The sequence below is a fragment of the Caretta caretta genome, chromosome 1 (genome assembly GCF_965140235.1).
Source record: "Caretta caretta isolate rCarCar2 chromosome 1, rCarCar1.hap1, whole genome shotgun sequence".
In the NCBI taxonomy this organism is placed as follows: Eukaryota; Metazoa; Chordata; order Testudines; family Cheloniidae; genus Caretta; species Caretta caretta.
In genome coordinates, this window is record NC_134206.1 from 225,133,067 (window position 1) to 225,158,326 (window position 25,260).

The following is a 25,260-nucleotide window of genomic DNA, read 5'->3' on the forward strand; positions in this document are numbered from 1 at the left end:
CCACAACTTAGTCCTAACTGCAAAAAACATTTTAGGCTGTGACTCAAAGTGATCAAAGCTTGGGAATTCATAACTTTGTAGACGGGCCTGTTCAAGGGCACGGGAACCTTTGTAGAAGAGGGGGGCCACTGGTGCCGGAACTGGGAAGGCCATGGGACCGCTTTTTAACTTGGGCATAATTTGGGGGCCAGTGGGCAAGGGTGCAGTTTGGGGGGGCACTCCGCACTTGCACAAGGCTTGCAGTTTGGGGAGCAACACCACCTCCTGTCCCCCAAACTATGTCCATGTTAAAAAGTGGGGGAGGGCATGGTCCCCTGCTCCCCTCCCTCTGGTTCTGGCACCATTGGGCCTGTTTCCTTACAAAACTGTACGGTATATGACTTGCACTGCAATTTAGATCCATCTGCATCATCTAACCCCACAATAGATGTTTTTCTATTCAAAATCAATGTTGAGTGTGGTTACCCAGCATTCAAGGGTAACATGATTTTTAAGAACAGAATATCACTCACCACTAGGGTGTAGCAGTTAAATGTATATCTTCAGGAGACAGTATGCGTCTATGGATTTATTGGGGTAATTCAGATAACATACATATCTCAGCTCTGGATGTGCACCTCTTCATGCTGTAGTTTTTTTCCCACTAAAATAGAATTTCATAGGTTTGTGCTTCTGTTTCACAGCTAAGGATCATTAAATATGAGCAATAATTTGCTCTCCAGATATGGATGGGATTTTCAAAAGCACTCAGCCCCATCGTGCTCCCAGTGAAGTCCGTAGGAGTTTTACCATTAGGAGCAGAGTCTGGTCAATACTGAGTCCTTTTGAAAATCCCACACTGAATGTCTTTGTATTAAAATCTGGTGTTTCTCTTACTTTATTTCATAAATAAATACCCTTTTCTAGTAGTGGGGCCTGTTAAATTGTGTAATAGCCTCCAAAGGGCAACTTGATCACTTGAGACATTTAAAACTTGACAGTGCACTAGAGAATGTATTGTAGGGAACAGATCTTTGCCGACAGGGGAGGATTGGACTTAAAGGACTTCACCCATGTCTATTTTCTATTGGCTGTATCTGTTTGGAGCTGGTTTTGCCTTGCAGAACCCATTTCCTTGTATTGCACTAAATGAACCCTCTAGGCAGGGCCGTCCCTACCCATATGCAAAGTACGCAGCTGCGTAGGGTACCAGGAAATTTGGTGCCCTGCGCAGCTGCGTGCTGCTCCAGCCCCGCCCCCACTCCACTGAGGACTTCTGCAGGGGTCAGGCCTGCACTCACCATGTGGTAAGTGGAGCAACCTGGCCCCAGCCTGCTCCTCTCCCCAGGCTCTCAGCTGCGCCACCAGCAAGTGCTGGGGGGCAGTTCCCCCTAGCCCCCCAAGGCTGGGAGCCAGGGGAGCGGAGCGGCCTGGGGCTGGGGGCGGGCTTTCCCCCCTGCCCTCCAGCCCCTCCCCCCGCAGAGGCTTGGGGCCAGTCTCCCCCCCCCCCCCCCCCGGAGGCCTGGAGCCCCACACAGCCTGGGGGGCTGCGTAGGGCACCAAAATGGCTAGGGACGGCCCTGCCTATAGGTGCATACAGATATCAGGATATCCAGATCTAGATGTTTGTTTCAGGCTCTCATTACCTGTAGGTAATGTTTAGGGTTCTGGGGTGCTACTCTTTTTAAAATTGCATTGTGTTTAGTAACTGTCGACGATTTCTGTATCAAATGTACTTAGTTTACAGACAAAAAGACATTTGCCTCTTAATCACAAGCCATGCAATCTTAGCTGGAGCTCTGTGAGCCAAGCTTGGTGCTTTCCTTTTGTCATAATAAAGGTCCTATAGGCCAAACTACTAGTAAGCTGTCAGTGGCACTTGTTTAATGATTGGAACATAACAATTCTGTTGATGACACACAAGAAGTTTTGGAATCCAGCTCACTTGCTTAATTTTTTGACTCTGCAATGCTCTCTCTGTGTGTTTATGTCTATACAATTTGCTGGGGAGGGGGTTGTATTGTGTATATATACACATTTGATACAGACACTCTGTGTATAAATATATATTTTTAAACTGCAAATAGTGACTTGCTTAGATAGAAATAACAGTAAAATATTTCCATGAGGTTTAAAAAAATATATTCCTCAGATTGTGGTACATTGCCAAATCAACAGGAATGATTTAATCAAAGAACAATTTTAAAGTGCTGCTTTGGTATGGGCACTATTTCGTTTGTAATGCACTGAAATCATTACGTCTTTAAGGCCTTCACTCTGAAAGGGGCACCTCAGAGCAGGAGAAACCAGGGCCGCCTGCCGGCTCCTTTCCCCAATGAGTGACGGTAGGGGAGAGGCAGTTGGCTCTGCTTTCAGGATACTTGGCGGATCCAGTCACCATGCTGGCTGGCCTTTTCAAGGCTGTCTTCAGATGTCAGTGATGATGTCAACATAGAGTATTGCCCTCTGAGCAGTGTCGCCAGCTTGGGAGGATAAATACAACTTTGCTCATCTCACCAATTTTGAATGATTGGGAGGATGATATTTGCTAAATATATTGTGTGTGATATGATATTGATATATGTGTGTAACTGTTATATATGAGTGTGGGGGGGTGTCTATGTATCTGTTCATACAGATACACACACACACATAGTATGTAATATATGTATGTGTGTTGTGTTAGGCTTGTTTCAAATCTTGTGGTTTGTTGTTCTCTCCTCCTGCCCCCCTCCTCCGAAGAATCAAAGCACTTTTCAAAGGACTTAATTTCCATGCTCTGGAGCTCATGGGCAACCATTCAATAAAAGCAAAATAAGGAATGTGGTCATGGTTCTAAAAACATTTCACATTCTTCGAACTGATGCCAGTTATATGCAATGACAGTAATCCTGTCTAATCCCCCACACATTTTATCTTTGTACACCTGCTTCTACTGTCTCTCTTATCAATTTATTTTACTTAGAGCCAGAACTATAGAAGAAGGCAAGGCAATGGAACAAAAGAGGCATATGTGCTAAATATATTGTGTTATAAATTTGCATTGTAGAAAAGTATTAGGACATGTTGTAGTTCATTGCTTACAGTCATCTTCTGTTGTTTTTTTTTTTCTTTTTGTGTGTTTTATTCGGCAGGTTAACTGAAGCACACCGAATAGCTGTCAAAGTCATAAGGAGAATGCAATATTTTGTAGCCAGAAGAAAATTTCAGGTAAGCAGCAATATTAACAAGAGGGACAAATGAGAAAGATAAGCAAGGGGGGGAACAATGGGTTGGACTTTGAAAATGCTCAGTGGGTGCAATTGGCCCTTTAGCACAAGGCTGGGAAAAGGCCTATGTACTTAAACACTAGGCCTCATGCTTGCCTTCTACATAGGGGCAAATTTCACAATTGTACAGAACTCCTAGTTAACATCAGTGTAGTGCTCCAGAACACTTCAGCATTTCTAGAATCAGCCCCATCATTCTTTTTCACTCATCTTTTTTTGTTGCACCTTTAATTTCTAGAGTAGTTTAAAAATTATCAGGTTTTTCCTTTTGAAACTATCCTTATAAAACTATCAATATGCTCATGTGTATTGTTTAACAAACAGAAAAGACTACATCGAGGGTCCTGCTACAATGCAGTTGTATATGAATTTTATGTGATGATCATCTAGTAAACGTCTGAAAAAAAGACTGGAGAATAGTTTGAGTGCAACAAAATAGATTTAATTGTTTTAGTAGTATATAATACAATGTTGCTTTCAAAATCACGATCAAGATTTTCCAAAATGACTAATGGTTTTGAATGCCCAACTTAAGACATCTTAAAGGGGCCTGATTTTCAGAAAGTACTGAGCGTCCACTCTCTGAACATTCACTTTCTTTAAGGACTCTCAAGTTATTCATCCAAAATTTGAAGCACCCAAAATCGCTTGTCACTTTGGGAACTCTTTTTCATTCACCTGCCTAAGGTCTAATTCCCTAATTTCCCATTACAATAGCACTTTTAGTATTAATTTAATTATGATATTCTTCTTGTAGTAACTAGTGACCTGATTTTCAAAGGCGCTGAGTACTTCCAGCGCCCACGAAGTTCAATAAAATATGTGGAGGCTAATTACTTCTAAAAATCTGGCTACAAGTTTCCCACACAGTCCATTAATTAATAGTTTTCATACGATTTTTGAGGTGATATAAAAAATAAAAAAGAGAGAATATGGAGAGACTAGGTTTCAAGCAGGTTTGACTTAAGCCCTAAGCTTCTCGGCTTTTTGAGCTAAGATCAAATGTAATCACAAGGGTCAGAAATGTGAGATGAGATTGCCATGTTCAGAACCAAAGGACCTGAGTTTGTAACTTTTTTTAAAGATATCCTAGCTTAGAAGTCTTTGTGTATTAGATGAGTTTGGGAAATCAATATTCAGATGACTTATGGATACAAAACATAGGCTAAGGTAGACCAGAGCTGGAGATAGATTTGGGGAATTCAGATACAGATGACTTGAGTTTCAGATGTGCTTGAATGTCTTTACTCAAAAGACACTGAATTTGAGATGGATTTAGAATGCTGAGTCCAAATGGTCTGGACCAAGGATAAATTAAGGAGGAAAGAAGCCCAGTATTGCGGAGTCTGAGAATTACTTGCAGGGCCAGCCTTAGGGAAAATGGTGCCCTGGGTAAACTTGTATTTTGGCTCCTCTGCCGCCTCCCTACGTACCCCGCATTGCCCCTGGGCCACGCTGCCTCCCCCGGCCTTCCACCCATCCCCCATCAGCCCTGGCCCCACTGCCTCCCCATCCATCCACCCCATCACTCCCGGGCTACACTACCTCCCCACATTGCCCTGAACTCCCTTCTGCGGCCTTGCACCCCAGGCCTGCCCTACTCCTTGCCTCTTGGGCACAGCACCACCCTGACCACATCGCCCACCCGTAAGGCTGGCCCTGATTACTTGGGCTCAGGGAGTTTTGCCAAATTTGCCAAATTTTCCTGGGGGTCTCCATTATACCCTTCCCCTAGTTGTACGGTATATTGTAGTATTTTTCAGTCAGAACTTGAGAAGGGATTGTGTTTAGTTGAGGCACGTCTGTGGACGCTGTTCCAGAAATTGGCAAGGGCATAAGATGTTCAGGTCTAAGGAGGGCTACTGGAAAAATGGAAGAAAAAGAATAGAAGGAGAGGGATTTTTTTTAATCTTGATTCTTTCCAAACTTTAGACTGGGCTCAGGCAGCATTCAATGTAGAGTACTTTACAACACAAGGCTTTAGTGCTGATGATTTGGTAGCAGGGATAAAGAGAGTTTTAGGGAGGGGAAGTGAAATTTTATTGGGAATGAGGAGAATTAATTATGCACATGGTAACACATATTTAAAAATAAAAAACTTAGTACATTTAGGCTCTGGGCCATGCATCATCTGTAAATAGAGAGTGTCCAAAAGAAGAGAGAGAGAATTAGCCAAAATGCACTCAAAGCACCCCTGCCAGTCAATCCAAAGAGTGATATTGGCACTGTTTCTCTGGGGGAAGACAATAGCCTGCTTTTCTGGCCAGAAATAGTGATGTGTCAGCGTCTACTACAAATGTAGCTGAGAAAGCCAGGGGGGAGAGGGGGTGGTATGGCAATAAATTGAAAGCTTTAAACACACACACACACATATACCCCTACACATAACAACAAAACTCTAAGCCCTGTTGAAACCAATGCTACAGGTAACTACTGACTGAAGAGCACGAGAAGCATATTTTGTCATTAAGAGCTTTTGCTTCTTCATTTTACAGGCTTTGTTTCCACTCCAGTTGCATGCTTTTTATTTGAAATTTCGATATGGCTGCCTTCCAAGCATGACTCCAACACATACTGTAGGTGTTCTGTGCATGTGTGCAATGGTGCATGCTAATGGCTCTGGCTGAAGCTGTGGCAGAGTGGAAACAGACAACAAGATGACTAATGAGCTGTTTTCAGTTATTTTCAATTACTAGATTTGCCGTGTACCTTTTTGTTCTTGATCCAAAGCCAAAAGGCAGACATCTTGCCCCATATTTCCCACTGGGCTGATGACTCCGAAAATGCTTATATTTTCAAAAGCAGATCAGCTTTTTCCTCCCCTAATTTGTCCATATTGCACCTTTTATAATCGCATCCTTTTATGCAAATTACCCAAGCTTATTTTTAAATTCTGTCTCAGGAGCCATATCCAGCAACTGGCAGTTAGCAGCAGCAGCTGGACTCAGGCTTAGAAAAAGGAAAAGTCAGAGAAACCCCGTAGTTTTAGCCTTTTTGCCTTTGTAGCTTCACTTCTATTTTTAATCTTAGTTGTTCCTTTTTGCATCTGGAAGTGTGGGTAGATATGGGCCCAAACCAACTCCAAATCTAAATACAGTCAAGCTTTGAGGAAGCTCCTATCGCACCAGTGATCTAGACCAAAACCTTGTCACTAATCATCCCCAAAGTTTGGAAGAGTTTGAATCTGGATCCAAGCTTTATGAATTGGGCTTCTCTTTACTGTTGGGAATAATGACAGAATGACGTCTATATGGTTCTGTAATAAGCTGAGGAAAGTCACACATGTAACCTTCATTAAATTACATACTGTGGCGTTCTGTGCTTAAACTGGACTTTGACGCTCCAGTATTTTTGTCAACATGTGACAGTGTAAAGGTGTGACTCTTATTGACAGTAATGGGTATCGCTCAGCCATGTTCCTGTGCTGAATATGCACTTCTGTAATTTCTAAGAATAACATATTTTTCAGTAATTACAGAGAACTTTGCAAAACAAAAAAAGCTCTAGAGGATGAAAACTGATGGTCCAACTGATATAAATGAGTGATGTAAAACAAGGGGTATGACACAGTCTCTCATATTACTCCTTTCACAGCAAGCTCGAAAACCGTATGATGTACGCGATGTAATTGAACAGTACTCTCAAGGACACCTTAATATGATGGTTCGCATAAAAGAACTTCAAAGAAGGTATGCCCTGTCTGTCTAATCAAATATTTGATTTCTCTGGTGCCGGCTGGCTTTAGAAGAGACGTGTACTTAATGAACAGTAATTGTCAAAAATTGCAAGCTGGGATCATGATATCTGCAAGGTTTGACTTAGTCAGTTTTTAACCTTTTTTGTACACAGTCAACATCCTCCCCAAAAAATCAAAAGGGAAGAAAAGAAATTGAGGTCAATAGTGTGAAATTTATTGCAGGTTGTGAGCATTTCTGATCAGTTCTCACAAAAGAAAAACTCTTCCAACAGTGACTTCCCTTTCTGTCTCCTCTCTATGACTCTCCATGGTTGGGAGAAATCATTATTTCACCTGTGCTTGCCTGTCTATCTGAATCTCCTCTTCTTCCCCTTTCCTCTCCCACAATTACTCCTCTTGCTTGCTTACTTTTCTGTCACATACTTTCTCAACTATTGAATCAATCATGTGAAATTTTGCCTTAAAAATGTACTTCTGGCTTTCAGCATAGGTTTGTGTTTTTTTTCTTTGTAGTGCATTGATGAGTTACTGAGGACACCAGAACCAGATCTTTCACCCACTGAGGCCTGTGGCAAAATTCCTACTGAGCAGGATAGGGTCTACTTTTTTCAAAATAAAATGATTTAAAAAAACCAACACCCTGTCTCTGTGTGATTCAGGGAACAGTTATGAATATTATTAAGAAGCCATCTTGTCTGGATATTCATAGTTACTGGATTCAGTGCAATACAGGTCTAAATTGCTTTAGCTATAAAACAAAAACAGAAGAAATAAGTAAAATATCAGTGTTCTGGAAAACCACAGTATCAATGCAGCTTTATTCCAACAAATAGCAATGTATAAAGGGCGAGACTGCTGACTGTATGTAAATCCAGTCATGCAAGACCAGCATTTTCACTTGCCTTGCTGTTGATTTAAAACTACTGTTCTTTTGCATGTAAAATATGCATGTGTACTATTCCAAGCAGAAAACAATAAGTTGTATGATAATTCTGCTGCTGGCAAACTAAAATGATTGTCTGTTTTCTTTTCAGATTGGATCATTCCTTAGGGAAGCCTGGTCTTTTTCTTCCAGGTATGATGACTATATATATTTTTGTAACATGAGTGGCTCCATCATTCAGTGGAAATAACTGTTGGTAGACTAATGTAGACCAATCATACAGTCAATTGCTGGACGCAGTTAATAGGCCCAGTACAGCTGCAGAAGGATTGCTACCTGGCATTCATGTAGGGCTGCTGGGATTAAACAGAAATTGAGTACAGCTGTTAAAAATGTGTACCAGGACAAAGAGGCCTGAAAACTTCTCTTACTATAAGATTTGCCATATCAAACTGCTTTCTAAACCATTTTGGCTGGGCTTGGATATATGTCATTTACACTTAAAAAGGTCTCTTCCTTTCTGAAAGATTCTATGGGTTTGGATTTAGGATCAACATTTTCAAAAGCACCTAAGTCCTATTTTTGCAGAGTGACTTTAGGCACTTAGAAGCATCAGTCTCACTGAAAGTCAATGGGATTTAGGATTCTGAATGTCTGAGTTACTATTGAAAATGTAATTTAAGCTCCTAAATCGCATAGGTGTTTTTGAAATTTTTTACCCATATACCCTGTATTAAAATGAAAAATAACACAAGAAACAGTAGTATCTTGCAAAATGGAAGAAACTTTTAAAGGCTGACCACTGCAGGGGACCTGCAGCAAAGTGGAATATATGGTATGCTCTTCTTCCTCATAGCTAAATTGTGGTTTAGCTGTAGGGAAGAAATTGGCTAGCTTGCACACATTTACGTATGTTTGCACCCTGACTTATTTTTTTTAAAGTGCATTGTGCAAGTGAGTTTTTAAAAATGTTGTGAGACTTCAGGGTTTTGGGGTTGGTTTTTTTTTTGTTTTGTTTTTTTACTTTGGGTTTAATATTACAAATTATAGCTCTAATCTGCTATTACTTGAACATAGCATTGGAGGTGACTGAAATATGTTTTATGAGACAGGTTTTTGTATCTAAGGCAGAGAGCAAGAGAGAGATTTGAATGTAAAGAGCATAACTGTGGGGTAACATTCCAAAGAATTTGTGAAGCTGGGTACTCTCCATCCATGCTTCATTAAGCATCAGATCACACAGACAAGGCTACTAAAGTTTAGTCCATAAATCCTAGCTCCTTCAACCTATTTTGCCTATTTGGATGATCTCAAATAGCTTTAGCGATTTAAACAAGTGTTGAAATAAAGCCGTTTGGGGCCAAACCTGCCTCAGTGGCTGTCTGGGAGCTGTAATCAGCTCCATTCAAGGCAGCTCACATGCGGATACTACATTAGAAGCAAAGATTTTTCAGGGGAAGAGTGGGGTCTATAAGGTATCACTGGACTACCAGGAGCCCTCAGGTTTGGCAGTGAGTCCCTACACTAGTGATATGGTCTGAAAACCCCATCCTGGAGGGTGAGGAGCGGTGAGGGAATTCCAGTTCAAACTAGGGTCTGCTACAATTTTTTGTCATGAAAAATCTTGCCCTTCATTTTGCATTCATATTGTATTTGTCTTTGGAGAACTTCTTAGTTTACACAAATATTCAGTAATAGAAAGAAAAAAATTCTTGTTAGTCCATCTTCAGACCTGATTATGATGCACAGCTTTATTTGAGAGCGGACTTAGGATCACCAGGGCTCCTGGTGATATTTTATGGAAGTGATGCTTGCTGTTCCAGACAAGAACATTGCAGACCCATCACTTAAACAACTTCCTCTGCTAATCGGTTCTTGGAACAGCCTTAGTGCTGAACAGCTGCTCTGAGACAACTTTTCCAGAAGTAACCATCTTTCAAAGGTGATGCTGCCAAGAATGATGCCACTCACCATAGCCTGCCAGCTCTACAAAGTTATGCCACTTGCAGGCAGATATGGCAGCACCCACAGGGGAACTGACAGCATCATAAATATTGACTGGAGAGGAGGGAAACTGGAGATGGTTCTTAAGGTTGCAAAACCTAAGTGTCTCAGTTATGGGTTTGCAAGACAAAGAGCAGAAATTACCTGATCTATATCTTCTTGTATCTGACCCCCTCCCTAAGTTCAAGAATGATGGGTAGGTCCAGATAAATAGTTCCAGATTTCACCCACCTCATTTTGGGTGCTGTTTTAGTTTGCAAAACTAAAACCAGGAGTGGTTTTGATTTCAACCCTATTTTATTCAACAACGTTCAGGTGAATTCAGCTAAATGGTTGTAGCTTCGCCCCTTTCTGACAGTGACAGACACTCGCACTTTCCCATCCCCTCTGGATACCTGAGATCCCTGAATTTTCGTAGGCATGGCTGGCCAGTCTTGCATTAAAAAGGAATTTTTAAACAGTGCATTCTTCTCAAGCAAAGACATTACTGAGAATCTCCCTCGTCAGCAATATGGAGTCTGTCGGATTTTTGCATTCATAGCTGGCAAAGAAAAGAGAAATAAAAATGCAGGGAAAATCAAAGTATTGAAAAGAAAAATACAAAAAGAATGTTGCCTTCCCAATGACTTCTTTGTGGTTTATTACCAGCTTTATTCAAAGAATCTTAAGGTCTGATCTAAAGCCCATTGAAGTCAATGGAAATGTTTCAACTGACCTCAGTGAGCTTCAGATCAGACATCTTTTGAATCTCTGTTGTCAATACTGACAACACTACACATAGTGTGATACATACTATAGATCTAGTTTTAGATCAGCTTTCACAAGTGAATGACATAAACATGGACAAGATATTACAGATACATAATAGCAATAGTTTGTGTTAATTAGAAGTAATTATTGGCCGTTTTCATTCAAAATTCCTTAAAGACTGGAAATTTTAAAAAGCCAAAAAATATTCTTTGTCAAAGGAAGAGATGGATGAATCTCTAACAACTTCATATCTTTTTCTCTTCCTCATTATCCTGGATAATTAATGGTCAAATTTTGAAAAGTGCCTAAGTCCCATTTTCAAAGTGAAATTGGAGATTCAATAATATTTACTAAACAAAACAAACACCTATGAGATGGTACAAATAGTAAAATGTAAAATAGTAACAAGCCACCTTCTGCACCTAATGAAGTTCAGTGGTTTTGAATGCAACTTCAGAGAATCCCCATGGCCATTCAGGAGCACAGGGGAAGAATAATGCCACAAAAGATTCAGTGTTCAGATTCAAATAAATATCCAAAGGTTGGTGCCTTATCAGAACCGCTTATGTGTGTGCAACACGACTGGAAATCTCACCAGAAACAGGCTTTCTTGTGAGATTTTTAGCACTTCTTCCTGTTTTTGGGTAGACTTAGCAGGAGTTTCTTATTCTGTGTCATTCTGTTTCCAGCCAGTAACTGGAAGTGGGGAAGAAGAATCTTTCAGAAGCTTAATAAATGTGTTCAGATCAATTTGGCTTTTAAAATGGGTGAATATGTGGGATATGGGAGTCAGTATTTCTTAAGTACTGTTTTACCCCATCCCGGATAAAGATGAGGAAGGTGGGATCAAAAAGAAATCTGCCAGCAGAGAAAAAATGCCCTCTAAGCAGACATCATTTTATATAGATGCAGGCTGTTCTCCTTGCCTCTGAATCTGTTTTTCACTTCTGGGTGAAATTAGTTCCCTTGCACCACGTAAGTCCCATTTTCAAAGCTAGATGGGAGCCTATTCACCACTTAGCTTGGCCCTCCACACACGGTCAAATTTCACCACCTTTAAATAATTACTAAGGATACTTACAGTATTTCATATTAAATTACTCCCATAGTTATTTTATAAACATTGTTATGACTTCGTGGCCAAATACTGGCATCCGCACATTCTGGAGAAGGTGCAGAAATACAACGTAGCTATGTAACAAAATCCAGTGTACTTCTGTTCTGCATCTCAGTTGAAGAAGGGGTCAAGATTATTTAAATTATGACCTAAATGATCTAATCACTAAGCCCTAGATAATTTTCTTATCTATTATTTTAGAGATCCCAGATGTAAAAGAATAATTTTTTACGGGTACAGCAGTCTACCTGCATGGACTTTTAATTGCTTTAAAGAAGACAGAACAGTGTGGTGTCTTCTATTAGTCCATTTCACTCCTAGTGACCCACAGTAGTGTGCTGGACTTGATATATTTTCCCGAGATTTTGAGGTACCTTTTGCAGTCTGGGCTACTCCACAGGTCACACAGCTCAAATTCTCCCTTTTCTACCTTTAGAAAAATACTTCAAAATAGATTTGAAAAAAATCTCTAACAACTTCATAATTTATAAAGCAATAGTTTGTGGGGTTAAAAATTGAGGCCAATTGCTTATCCTGTGAAAATGCAGCAGATCACTTCCAGCTCAAATCGTTTTCAGGCAGTTTGGAGGAACTCACGTACTGAGTTACTACCCATAAGTATTTTTTCTCACTAATAAAAGAAACAAACATATTTTAATGTTCTTGTACATTATGTTCTGATGTGATATGGCATAGTACTTTAGTAAATAGTAAACTAAAAAAAGTAATCTTCTCCCATTTCACTTGTTCTTTTTCTCTTCCTCATTTTAGATGTGACATTCACTATTCCCTTGCAGAAAATGTTTCATAAGTGTTTCAGTGATTTTATCTGTTCCATTTTTGGATGACCAACTTGAGATTTCTTGTTCCTGGTTTTCATCAGTAGGAGTTGTGACTGGTCTGCACCTCTGAAAATAAAGAACAAGGTGTCTCAAATTGTGCATGAAAAACAGGTGATACCCCAAGTTAGCGAACACTTCTAGAAATGTTAGCTTACATTGTTTTTTAAACAAGTATTGTATGTGTGTGGGGGGATGAATTTAGGGTTGCCAACTTTCTAATCACACAAAACCGAACACCCTTGCCCTGCCCTGCCCTCTTCCCAGGTCCTACTCCTGCCCTGCCCCTTCTCTGAGGCCCCGTCCCCCGCTCACTCCATCCCCCCTTCCTCCGTCACTCACTTTCACTGGGCTAGGGCAGGGGGTTGGGGTGCGGGAGGGGGGTGAGGGCTCTGGCTGGGGGTACAGGCTCTGTGGTGGGGCCAGAAATGAGGGGTTTAGGGTGCAGGAGTGGGCTTTGGACTGGGGTAGGGAGTATAGGGGGCTGGGGTGTGAGAGGGTTTGGGGTGCAGGAGGGGGTGCTTTGGCTGGAGGTGCGGGCTCTGGGGTGGGGCTGGAGATGAGGGGTTTGGGGTGCAGAAGCGGGCTCCAGACTGGGGCTGAAGGGTTCAGAGTGTGGGAGGGGGCTTAGAGCTTGGGTAGGGGGTGAAGGCTCTGGCTGGGGTGTAGGCTCTGGGATGGGGCTGGGGGGAGGTGTTTGGGGTGCAGGAGGGGGCTCTGGGCTTGGACAGAGGGTTGGGGTGTGGGCTCTGGGAGGGATTTAGGAGTGTGGGAGGGGGTTCTCATCTGGGGCAGGAGGCTAGGTTGTGGGAGGAGGTTCGGGATGCAGGCTCCGGCCAGGCGGCACTTACCTCAGATGGCTCCCAGTCAGCAGTGTAGCATGGCTAAGGCAGGCTCCCTGCCTACCCTGGTTCCAAGTGGCTCCTGGAAGTGGTCAGTATGTCTGGATCCTAGGCTTAGGGGCGGGCAGCCAAGGGTCTCTGCACGCTGCCTGCAGGTGCTGCCCTTGCAGCTCCCATTGGCCATGGTTCCTTGCCAATGGGAGCTGCGGAGCCAGCATTTGGGGCACGCCCCTGCACCTAGGAGCCAGTCATGCTGCCGCTTCCAGGAGCCACATGGAGCCAGGGCAGGCAGGGAGCCTTAGCCCTGCTGTGCCACTAACCAGACTTTTAATGGCCCAGTCAGCAGTGCTGACTGGAGTCGCCAGGGTCCCTTTTTGACTGGGCATTCCAGTCAAAAACCAGATGCCTGGCAACCCTCGAGGAAGAACACATCAAGGAGCAGCATGTTATATAATAATGATAAAGTCTAGAGCTGAACTGGATGACTCAAAAGATATTCTCTATCAATCTGATAGTAAAGGTGCTTCCTATTTTACATCTACAATTATTTTACCTAGTCTAAATTTAAATAGAATAAGTGATAGGCATCTGTCACGTTCTTAGGAAGATTACTCCACTGTCTGATATTGACTAGCATCAGGAAGTCTTTCCTGATATTTAGCTTAAATTTTCCTTATGTAATTTCATCCCATTATATTTAATTATACTCCCTTCTTCATAATGATCTCAACATCCTCTCCCTTTTTTGTGTGTTAATATCTGGGTTAGCCAATATATTACCAAAACAAAAAAAAAAACAAAAAAACCCACACACACGCACACCCAGCAACCAACCCTACATTAAAAGAATGTTACTTAAGTTACAAAGTAAAAAACACAAAAGTTAGGAAGTTTCCGATTTACAGTTGTCTGTCCAACCTTTTCCTACTCTTTACAAAGGCAAATAATCTAGTATGCAGAAGAAGAAATGGGGGGATGAAATACTATATTTTGAAAAGACTGTAGAGGAATACTATAAAAACAAGATAGAAATTAAATACATTAGAACAGTGTTATTCGAGCTAGTGCCCATCCTTCTGCCACAAGGCTTCCCAGATTGACTACACACCCAGTTTACTTTTATGAAAAGACTGCAGCGTTTATTAGAGGGCAATACTTATAAATTACAGCTGAAATACCTAACTAAATGGAGGCTAACCAGAAGGAGGAAAGATTACAGCCTTCTGTGAGATACAGAGCATGCATGTCAGAAAAGTGAAAGCCATGCCACAGCTGACTGAGCATTGCATGACATGTCTTTCACTTCACTTGAGAGGAATGCCACAAAATAGCTGCACTCCTTTCCAACCGTTTGTCTAAACAATTCCTGTTTTCTTGTTTTCTCTCCTATATAGTGACTGGAGTAGTTAAAATGAGAAATATTATTAAGTTGTTTAGTTTTTGTTTAGATAGCTTGTACATATATGAATTGTGTAATTAGAGCTGGTTAGGAAATTATTTTTCCCAGGAAAATTTTCAACAATTTTTTTAATTAATTTTGATCAAACGTTTTCTTCAGATTTTGGGGAGTTTTGCAGAAACCCCCAAAAATTATTGTTGTGGGGGGTTCAGCAAGTGAAAACTGAGAAATATGGGCTCAAAACCCACAAAAATGTCAGTATTTTGTCTGCCAAAAATTGCACTTTTTCAATTAAAAACCAAAATATGGTGTTGACATAAACTTTCTGTTTCAGCAAAAGACTCTTCCATACAAAAACAGGTTTTGAGGGAAAACATTTTACCGGTCCTACGTATAACTTATTGATTAAGTTGTGAATCTAGAGTTCCCTACTGAATGTTAGAAATGCACATAGCATCTCTGCCTCTGGATTTCATCTCATCTGAAAGCTGTGTAAAGTTTCCTATAGTCTGTTGACTTGTGCCTTTGAGGATGGTCATGTGCAGTTCTACCAAAAAGTGTTTACTATGTAAAGATGTTTAAAATGTAAATAGGGTCTTGCCTACTTGAGATGGGTAGGAAGTTAAGATTTGGGATAGAGAGCTCTGATCTCCCCACTTCTATTCAACCACACCCCAATGGTCTGTGAAGCACAGATTTAGAAAACATGCGTATTTGTCCTAATACACATGTTAGGGGATGTTAGGATTCTACATACTTGCAATTAAATGTATATGCTCCTGTGTATCTAACAAATCCGCAAATTATTTCACTTTTGGTGGAGATGAGCCAAACCAGGAACCTTGAATTCAAGTTTCAGAGGTTTATGAGTTCTTAAATTAATTAATTGTCCAAATAGCACACATCTCTGGATCCAGCCAGGCCACTCTGCCCACAAAATGCCTCCAACCGTATTTGTGTTGTCTACTTGTGTGGAAAGATTGGTGACCTGCTAGCTGCCTCCCCAGTTTCTTTGATAAAACTTCTCTCCTATCCAATATCTCGAGAAGGCTGCCAGACAGGGCCACTGCCCTCCTAAAATCTCAGCGTGTTTTTGGGGGAGAGGGGTGGCCAATAAGTATCCCTCCTCCCAAACACACAATAATAGAACAATGCACAAGAGCTGCTCCCTGCTGTGGCCACCCACACTAAGAAAAAAGGGGCTACATAGCTTCTGGTTAACCGTTTGGCGCAGCCAGTCAGGCAATTACAACCAAATAGATTGTGGCTCCTGGGCCAAACCTCAAGCAACTAATCCAGCTCAACGTGTGAAAAGGGAATGTAAACATGAGTGTGCAAAGGTCACATTTCTAATAGCAAACTGTTTGTGTGCATGTTTTCCATCAGAAATTTGCAAAATTTTGCTTTTGTTTTGTGAAAAAAAAATCATAAATTTGAAAGCAAGCATTTTAGTTCATTGGGTGAAAATGGCAGACTTAAGGTCCTAAGTCACCTCACTGAAGTATGGAAATTTAGGGCTGGAAAGGACCACAAGAGACCATCTAGTCCAGCTCACTGAGCTGAAGTAAAACTAAGTATACCTAGCTGGGGAAGACATTTGTCTGGTTTTAAGCCAGACAGTCCTAGTTCATGGAGTACTGTCCCTGTCCAGTATCGATTTAGCACTGACATGCCTTTGGCCGCTGAAAAGGAGAGGGAAGAGGAATTGACTGGATGCAGGAGGGCGGGGGCAGTGGTGGGGGTGTGGATGGGAATAGAAACAGGGGAGACGCCTTCATGTGAAGTGAAGCGGGTGGAGACGAGTTCACACAGGCAGGGGCATGGATGTCTTGTACTCTGGGGATGCGCCAGTGGCTACTGTATACCTAGCCGATCCATGTTAGGTGCTTTTGAAATTTTTACCCATTATGAATATTTTTTGCAGCTCATAATACAATTATTATTTCTGATTTGTTACTGTAGTGCTTAGAGGTCCCAAACAAGAATTGTGGCCCCACTGTGTTAGACACTATACAAACATAAGAGAAAGGCCCTGCTTTGAACAGTTTCCACTTTTAGGTACCAATCCTTCAGTTCAAGATCAGGGCCTACACAGGCCAGACGGAGAAAGGGTAGGAAGAGAAATGGGGACAAAGAGAGATATAATGACTTGCCCAGTGTCATACAAGTGGGTCAGCTGGGAATAGAGCCCAGGTGAGTGTCTTGTCCAGTAGACAATACTGCCTGTCACATTTATAAATGTGAAAACATAATATGTGTTCTTATATAAAAGTATGCATGACTATATAGTTAATATACACACATTGTGTAAGTGGTACATATAGATATATGTACACACACATTTTACATGTGTACCCAATCCCTCTTTCACTCATACAGTCTATGAAATAAAAATTACTTATTGCACTCATGTCATCAATATCACCCTAACTTTTTACTAGCTTCTATTTTGTTTTAAATCCAATTAAATATACTTCTTAGTTTCAGCTTATTCTTTGTCTGAAGACTGTCACAATTTTTTTCTTTTAGAAAAAGGGGTAGACAAAGGATACTATACTGTAGGAGCCAGACTGATCCGGTTAGAGGATAAGGTAAGTGTATGAAAGCTTTTTTTTTTTTCCCCTGGCTAATGATATCTGATCTACAGGACTGCAAGATAATATCTTTGCATGATTTACTTTAGAACTATGGGGCACCATAATCAAGAAAAATATCCTAATTTTTGTAAGGGATTTGATGAAGTTACATGCTTATGTTGTTAGCACTTTTAACCATTTAACTGCCGGGAAAACTTGATTCTCGATTTCAAGTAGTAATACTTCCATGTTAAAGGTAGGTCGCATAAGTCTGGTAGACAAATACTGCATAGTGACAAGGTGTCTGTCATACCAGAATTAGTATATTAAAGATACTAGAGAGGCCATTATCAGCACTATTTGTAAATAGCAACAGTTGATATCTCAGTTTTATCATAGCAGACATTCTCCACTACAGCTTGTTTTAGCATTTGAGACAAAGCCTGTCTGTGATCAAGGATATCTCCATCAAGTTGTTCATTTAGTTGTTTCTTTTTTTAATTATGTGAAGGGGGGGAAGCTTTGGCTCTTCTTAAGAAACCACAGTGCACCTTACAAAAATTATGTCGAAATGATACAAAGGTGAAATTCCACCAGCCACCTAATGTTGAAGGAACTTTATCATAACATGAAAATATGCAATGCTGTGATCTTGGATAACTGATTTACCTAGACTTTTAGTTTCTTGGACCTGAATGGGTTGTGTCCCAATGATCATATATAAATAAGATTTAAATATTGTTGTTGCGAGCTCAGTTTCAACTGGGGTTTGGGCAAGGCCTAACTGCTTTTCTGATTGATTGATTGATTCTAGCATAGCATTTTAACTTTCCACATGTTGTATTGGAACTGCTGATTTCTATCTCTATATTTATTTTCTCCAGAACAATGAAGGGAATAAAAAGTATGAAGATAATTTATTAGGTGAACCTGCAAAATGTATGCAGTGTTTCCAGCTTCCTTTATGTGGTCAGAACAAACTACAAATACAAAATAAAGGCAAGCAGTGAGGTCTGCCCCACAATGAAAGCTAAAGTGTTTGCTTTTTCGGTACAACTTAACTTTCATTCGTTGTTCATGACATCCATCCTATATCAAGAAGGTAACTATGGTATGCAAAAAAAGACAAACCTTTCTTGTTTGCTTTTTTTTTAAATGAGTGAGTATGTTTGCATCTTTTTTGCACACAAGGCTAAAATATGTATGTTTACATAGTAGGAACAAAGTTAGGCTTCCCAGATATCCCTGTTTTCATGGGACAATAGAAACTACCACATCCTGCTGTCAAACTACTTCCCCTCAACCATTTTCCCATATCACACCAATTCTTGTTTTAAATGGTTTTCCCTATGGTAAGTACTGTGTACCCACATTTGAAACAATTGGGAGTCAGGAAGGGCAAAGCAGTCTTCAGTCTCTCAGCAGAATAAACGGAGTGGGGGCATGTCTTACGTGAGGCTCCAGCTGGTCATGAAAAATGACCTGCCCCTTGGAACTTGGAAACCTTTGGGATAAACCCCATCCCCCTAGAGAAATTGTTTTAACATGCAGTCACCCGTGGCAGACATGGCAGCCTCCCAATCAAGTGACACATCTGATAAAACGGCACACTTTTGGACAAAGGCTAATTGGTTTAGACTGATAAAAATGCAGCTATGGATTTTTATTTTTTATCCAATTAAAATTTTGTCTCAGTGAGCAGTTAACGTGTTTCTGCTCCAGACTGGTCTTTCCCACCAGCATTTTCTAGTAGATTGCTTTTACCTTTATGTGCAAAAGAGGATTACACATAATTCATCCATACAGAGGGTTGTGCGTTGTTCTACATAGAGCTGTAGTAATTGTCTGTTTCCAATGTTTCAGAGAGAAACGAGGTATTTTTTGATGCTGAGGATGGAATTTAGTCTCTTTAGTTTAAAGGTTTCTTACTGTTTTGGTTTAAGCTTCTCAACCTGCCAAGTACAGGACATAATTTAGGACAAAGACCCCCCCCCCAAAAGGTGAATAAGTAACAGCAGTGCAAGAAGCTTCCAAAGAGCCAAAAAAATGGGTTCTTTTTCTTTAACATGAACAACATTGTCTGTAACCTCAGGTTTAATCACTGTCAGTGCTTCTGAAGTAATCTTACAGTAATAGAAGTGTGATAAGAATAGGTTTGTGCAGGATGGAATAGTGAGTTTACAGTGAAGGAGAGTTAACGTACACTTGCATAACTTAGTTTTAAACACTCAAAGCCTGGTGGGAGAGGGATAAAACACATGGTGGTAGTTTCCAGCCAATATGTAAAAACCCTTCTGGCAACATTAGTGCTATGTAAGGCTTTACTCCTTCATTAACATGGCATATTGTGTAGTATAAGTTTACCCAGAACACTTTTCAACCTGCTCTTCTCAGAGTAGGTTATAAAAGGTTTATTTTGTTGTGGTCAGCATAATAACCTATTGTGGTGCTTTTTCATAACACAGAGATGTGAACAAGAACAAGAATGGGGCTGCTTTCCCAATGATATGTGCCATTTGGCCGACCCTTCCTTTAGTTCAATGGCAGGGTTTAATTTTAAATTGCAGCATGTAACCATTGACAGATTCTTTTGAAATGCATTAGAAGGGAGATCATTTCCAAGCTGATGTTCTAGAGTTGGCATTAGATTCTCTTTAAAATTGTAAACTAATGCCTCTTTATGATGAAATGAGTACTATATCTTTTTCTCCAAAGAAATTAGAAGCAAAAATCTTGATATACTGTGTCAAACTGCCCAGCAACCTATAAATAAAAACAGGAGAGAAAAGAATCTGCAAATGGAAGGTTAAAAGGGACAGCTGTGTTGTCTTTGAAAAAGAAATCGATTAGGTATTTTTATAATTATATGGCAGTCTTCTTTATGTGGTATTTACAGTTGTGATTTACATCCATATTACCATAACTATTTCCATGCTTACAGACAACATGTGACAATGGTAGGAGCCAAAAACAACCATTTGGTAGCATTTAAAAAATGCAGAAATGCTCCGAGAAAGCAGGGCAGTAAAGCTGAACCCATCTAAGCTTTATTCATCTGAGTAATGTGAGCCAGAACAAAAGCATGGTCCAAAAGAAATAAATGAGGGGGTTGGATCGTGATGGTAAACTCTCTCTTTACCAATTTAAACAATAATTCTAAACTTGGGAGTAAAACGATGGGCTCTGAGAAGAGTGGTTTCTGGGCATCCTTCTTTTGGATAACAATAGCGAGATTGATGTTCAGTGAATCTGACTCCTGCTGTAATTACATCAAGAGTCATTAAATAGTCATCATCACATTGTTTATCATGGTGGCGTCTGCAAGCACCACCGTAGTTAAAGGTCTGTGAGCATTTCCATTATAAACCCTTAATTTATGGGGTGGGGAGGAAGGGCATAATTCAGCTGTTTAAAAAAAAAATGAGGCTGAAAATTAGTGTACAACGAGTCAATTAAAAAATCTGTTTGTGAGGGTTCAAGAATATATTAAAAATAAACCCACCAAATAAGTTTGTCAACGTAAGATTTCGGAGGGGAAGGACAATTGTGGAGTTAAGTCGGGGCGGGGTTTTTTGTTTGTTGTTTTTGGGGTTGTGGTTTGGCTGGTTGTTTTTGTTTGTTTTGTTTTGTTTTTTTCCACCCTTGTTGCTTAAACATTGATTCACATTTTATGATGAAACTTTTTAGACAACTGATTTGTAATATGTGTTGTTTGGTTTTGGTATTTCAAAGAAACCAAAATAACTTAAACAGTTAGGCTGATGATGATGATGTGTGTGTCCACAATTAATGCAGTTAAACATACCCACATTGTGCTGTTAGATCTCGAATGGAGAATGAGTAATATTGTCTATACATAGTCTCAGCATATGCCAGACTTGGTCCAAGGAGACAGTGTGAGAGATTTTGTGACTATGTATTAAGAGAATACCACTAAAGTGGGCCAAATTCTACTCTTATTTACACCAAGGTAAATCCAGAGTAGATCCATTGACTGTCCTCATAGCATGAAGTAATATGACTATTGTTTTAAACTAGAACCTAATTCGAAAAAGAAATCAAAAGAAATCAGCCAAATTTTGCTCTTGTTTACTTCAGTGGAGTTATTCTGGATTTACACTAATGTAAATGACAGTAAATTTGGCACAAGGATTTAAACCTAAGAAGACAAGGTTCCCAGTTCTGCCCTCATTCCCTATCAAACCCCACTCAATTAATTGGGTTTGCTTAGGATATAAGCAAAAACAGAATGATACTCCAAACGTTCAGTATTAAGGCTGAACAGAATTCTGTTTTCACTCCACTCTACAAAAGTATTGCAGGCATCCTGGTGGTATGTGTGAATTGGTTTTCCACTGCTCTAGTACTTAAACCCCACCAGACAGGTTAAGGACAGAACTTTAACCTGAGCTCTAACTCATGCTGATTTGATAAACTGGATCCTCAGCAATATTTAAATGTCCGGCTTTTCTAATTTACTTAGTGCAGAAATCATTGTGGCAGCCTAACCTTATTTCTGATAGCTCAAAAACGTTTCAGAAACATTCACTGATAAACTTTGTTTGCCCATTCCCTATAGTAGACCATGGCAAAAATATAACCCACGACAAAATTAATTCTCTGCATAGGATTAAAACATCTGAGTGTTTTAATTCATTTGTTTTCTGAGATTGCTGAACACCATGTAGGACATGAAGTCTAACTATAGTTCCTTTAAGAGAATTTTGTTAGTTTGAAACTTTTTGATTAAGAAAGTTTTGCTGTTTTTATACCCTCAAAAGATTTATGGGAATAAATATCACTTTATTAAACTAGTGTAAATCCAAGATAACTTTGTATTGACTTCAGAGGACATATTTCATATTTATAATAGGGTAACAAACAAGAATTTGACCCAGATTAGCCAATAAACAAGTTTAGAGAGAGAACAATGTCAAGCTGCGTGTGAAACATTTCTGACCCTGACAACAAATGTTTGAAAGTAGGGACAAAGGTAAAAGTTTACTTTGATAAGTATTTTCAAGCAAAAGGAAGGAATATACATACATAATATTTTAGAGTGTATAGTTGAACTAATCAAACTTAAATCCTTCCCTTGAGGTTCCTGTTATTGAGCCTTGTTTATGGATCAGTGTGAGGTATCCTGTCTACATCACAGTAATATGCATCTCCATGAAGATTCCCCGCAAAATAAACATCAGCAGGGAAGGACATGAGCTCTTTTTGAGTTCTATCATGAAAATTGGACAGGAATGGAATCTTCACTGCTGGTTTTGAGAATCATAGGTCTAATCCAAAGCGTAGTGAAGTCAGTGGAAGTCTGTCCTTCGGATTTGGATCAGGCCCATTTTTTTTTTTAAAGGAGGGTGAAGGGAAGGATTTGACATTGTGAATGTTTATCAGAACAACATTGAGCACTATAAATCAAATGTTAAATAATTTAGGAGTCCTATAAATGAACATGCAAATCATTGTGTCTGTTCCCCTGTGGCTGTATTGTCTGTTGATTAAGGTCCAGGCATAATTAGTTTGATCCCATTTACAGCAGTCTCAAAGATTGCTGTGATTAGACAGACAGTATAATTTAATTGCTTTTCTGCTATCTTGGCTGAAATTGTTTCAGTGGAACCTTTTTTTCTTCAAAAAACCTATTAATCTTGTTCATGATGTCCTGCGGCATAAAATGGGGACTTACACAGTATGCACTTGCTTAGGTCATCAAACTGATAGCTGAAAACGCTGTGCTTACTAAGTAAGATAAATGTACCTTTCATTTAGTGGAAATCAGTGAGAGGTACCTGAAGAAGATATGTTCCATATTAACTGTCATTGACAAAATTGCACAAAATTACAATAAACATTGTGAAAGATAGAAATAATTAAATGGTTTTAGATCTGTTTATAAATAATGGAGCCCTGGGGGAATGGAATCTTTCCTGTGCAATGTTTTTTTAGGATATCTAATTCTAATCCATATCAAAGGGTCTGAACTGATTAACCTATTGGGGAGCCTACTGTCCTACAGACTAACCTTGGAAAATTTTACAAAGTTTGATTTCTTCATATTTCAATATAGTTGTTGAGCAAATTTGATGCTTCTGAAAGTGATATTTTAAATATATAATCATGCAAAATACAATGCAGGCTTAGCAAACCCCCACCTCCCCAACAACTCTGTCTCTGTCCCAGTCCTGGTTTGTAGCACTCTCTGCCATTCCAGCCATGGTCTTCTATGTATGTTACCAGTTATGCTGAATGTGCTCAAGTGTACACCCAAATAAAGCCCAAATTTCTTACAGCTAACATAAAACTACTGATAAAAGCTACTGGTGGTAGTGATAATCGTTCAGCATTCTACACACTGTCTGTAGTAATTGATTGTGATCCATAAGAAAGTGCCAGTTCATCAAAAGTTAAATGATTAGCGGAAACATGTCACAAATGAAACAAATCATTCTGAAACAAAAATTGAATATACGTTTCAATTTTCCATTTTGAAACCCTTTTTGAAAGCTGAAATCAGAATGAAATGGTTTGATTTTGTCCAGGAGAAATGTTTTGATTGAACCAAAATGAATTTATTTGTTTGTTTATTTATTTTGGTTTGCAGGAAATTTTGATTCCACCCCTTGTTGTGGAATAGAAGACATTTTGAAAACACAGAACTCTTTCCTGAACAAAAAACTCTGGTTCCTGCACAGCTCTAGCTCCACCCATAGAACTCCTTTCAAAATTATGTGGCCTCTCTGCTCAGAGCACTTTCAGGATCAGTAATTAAAATGACAGCGCTTGCTTATTTATTTGAAGGCCAGATTTTTAAAGCATTGGCCTCTCGTTGTACCATCTGCAAGAAATATAATTGCAAAATCCATATTTTAATCAAACTAATAGTTATTTGTACTTGCGGTTGAATTCATGCTTTTATGCAAGTACATTTTAGGGTGTATGTTTTTGGAATTAGTCCCTGAATGTCTGTAATGGATTTTATTATTATTAATTGTAACTGCATAGATACATTGTAACAAACAGTACAGGAAATATGGTTCTGCAGTACATGTTAGAAAATTACTTAACCTTATAAAAAGAGTTTTGAACAGGAGTTCTGTGGTGGTCCATTCCAAAGTGTATATGGTACCTTGGGTGGGAAATGGTCACCGAGTTTAAGAATTAATCTCCATGTTCTTATATGTTCATGTTATGGCATCTGGGGTGAGGGAGGCAAAAAGGTAAAATGTTGTGAAGAAGCCTAGAAAAACAGTCCCCAGTATTCTCCACTGTAATACTGTTTGAGACACATTATTTTGAGTCACGCAAGTGGGACAAAATGGTGACACAGAAAGAGAGTAAATCATTATGTATATATTGTATATTATATATATACAGTATATTCTCAATAATATAATTTTGTTTCTACTGCCAAATAACATAATCATGGTGGGTTTTTTTTCTGTTAGAAGTCATTTCTAAGGTACTGTGGGCTGGGAGGTACTAGTCTTCCCTGTGTTATTCAACATGTCTGTTAAACATTTAGCAGCCTGAGGACTAAGGGATGAGGTAGCATAGGATACATTATGCACCTTTTCATTTGTTGTCTAGCACCTAGTACAATAGGGCCCTGATCCTTGATTGGACCCCTTGGCAATACCACAATACCTAATAAAGCATATTCAGTAAGTATTATCCTGCACATCGTGATTTAACCCATACTCAGATGGTTTTTGTCATTCTCAGTTAATATCTTACCACACATTAAATTGCACTTACATGGAATAATGATGCTGTTGTAAGGACTGAAAGTGAGGAAGGCTGGCCCAACGGTTAGGCCACTGACCTCAGACTTGAGAAACCTGGATTCAAATTCCTTGCTTTGCCACAGCCTTCCTAGTCACAAGTCACATGGTCTAT

At 39.8% G+C, this 25,260-nt stretch overlaps 1 protein-coding gene across 1 annotated transcript in view; it reads left to right on the forward strand.

Moving 5' to 3' along the window:
- The window catches only part of LOC125624109 (potassium voltage-gated channel subfamily KQT member 1), a 765,256-nt gene that overhangs the window by 460,745 nt on the left and 279,251 nt on the right, over window positions 1-25,260 (forward strand). The window contains exons 13-16 of the mRNA XM_048824460.2: window positions 3,114-3,189; window positions 6,843-6,937; window positions 7,980-8,020; window positions 17,309-17,370. Of these exons, the coding sequence (XP_048680417.2) occupies window positions 3,114-3,189; window positions 6,843-6,937; window positions 7,980-8,020; window positions 17,309-17,370 (274 nt within the window). The remainder of the gene's footprint in view (window positions 1-3,113; window positions 3,190-6,842; window positions 6,938-7,979; window positions 8,021-17,308; window positions 17,371-25,260) is intronic.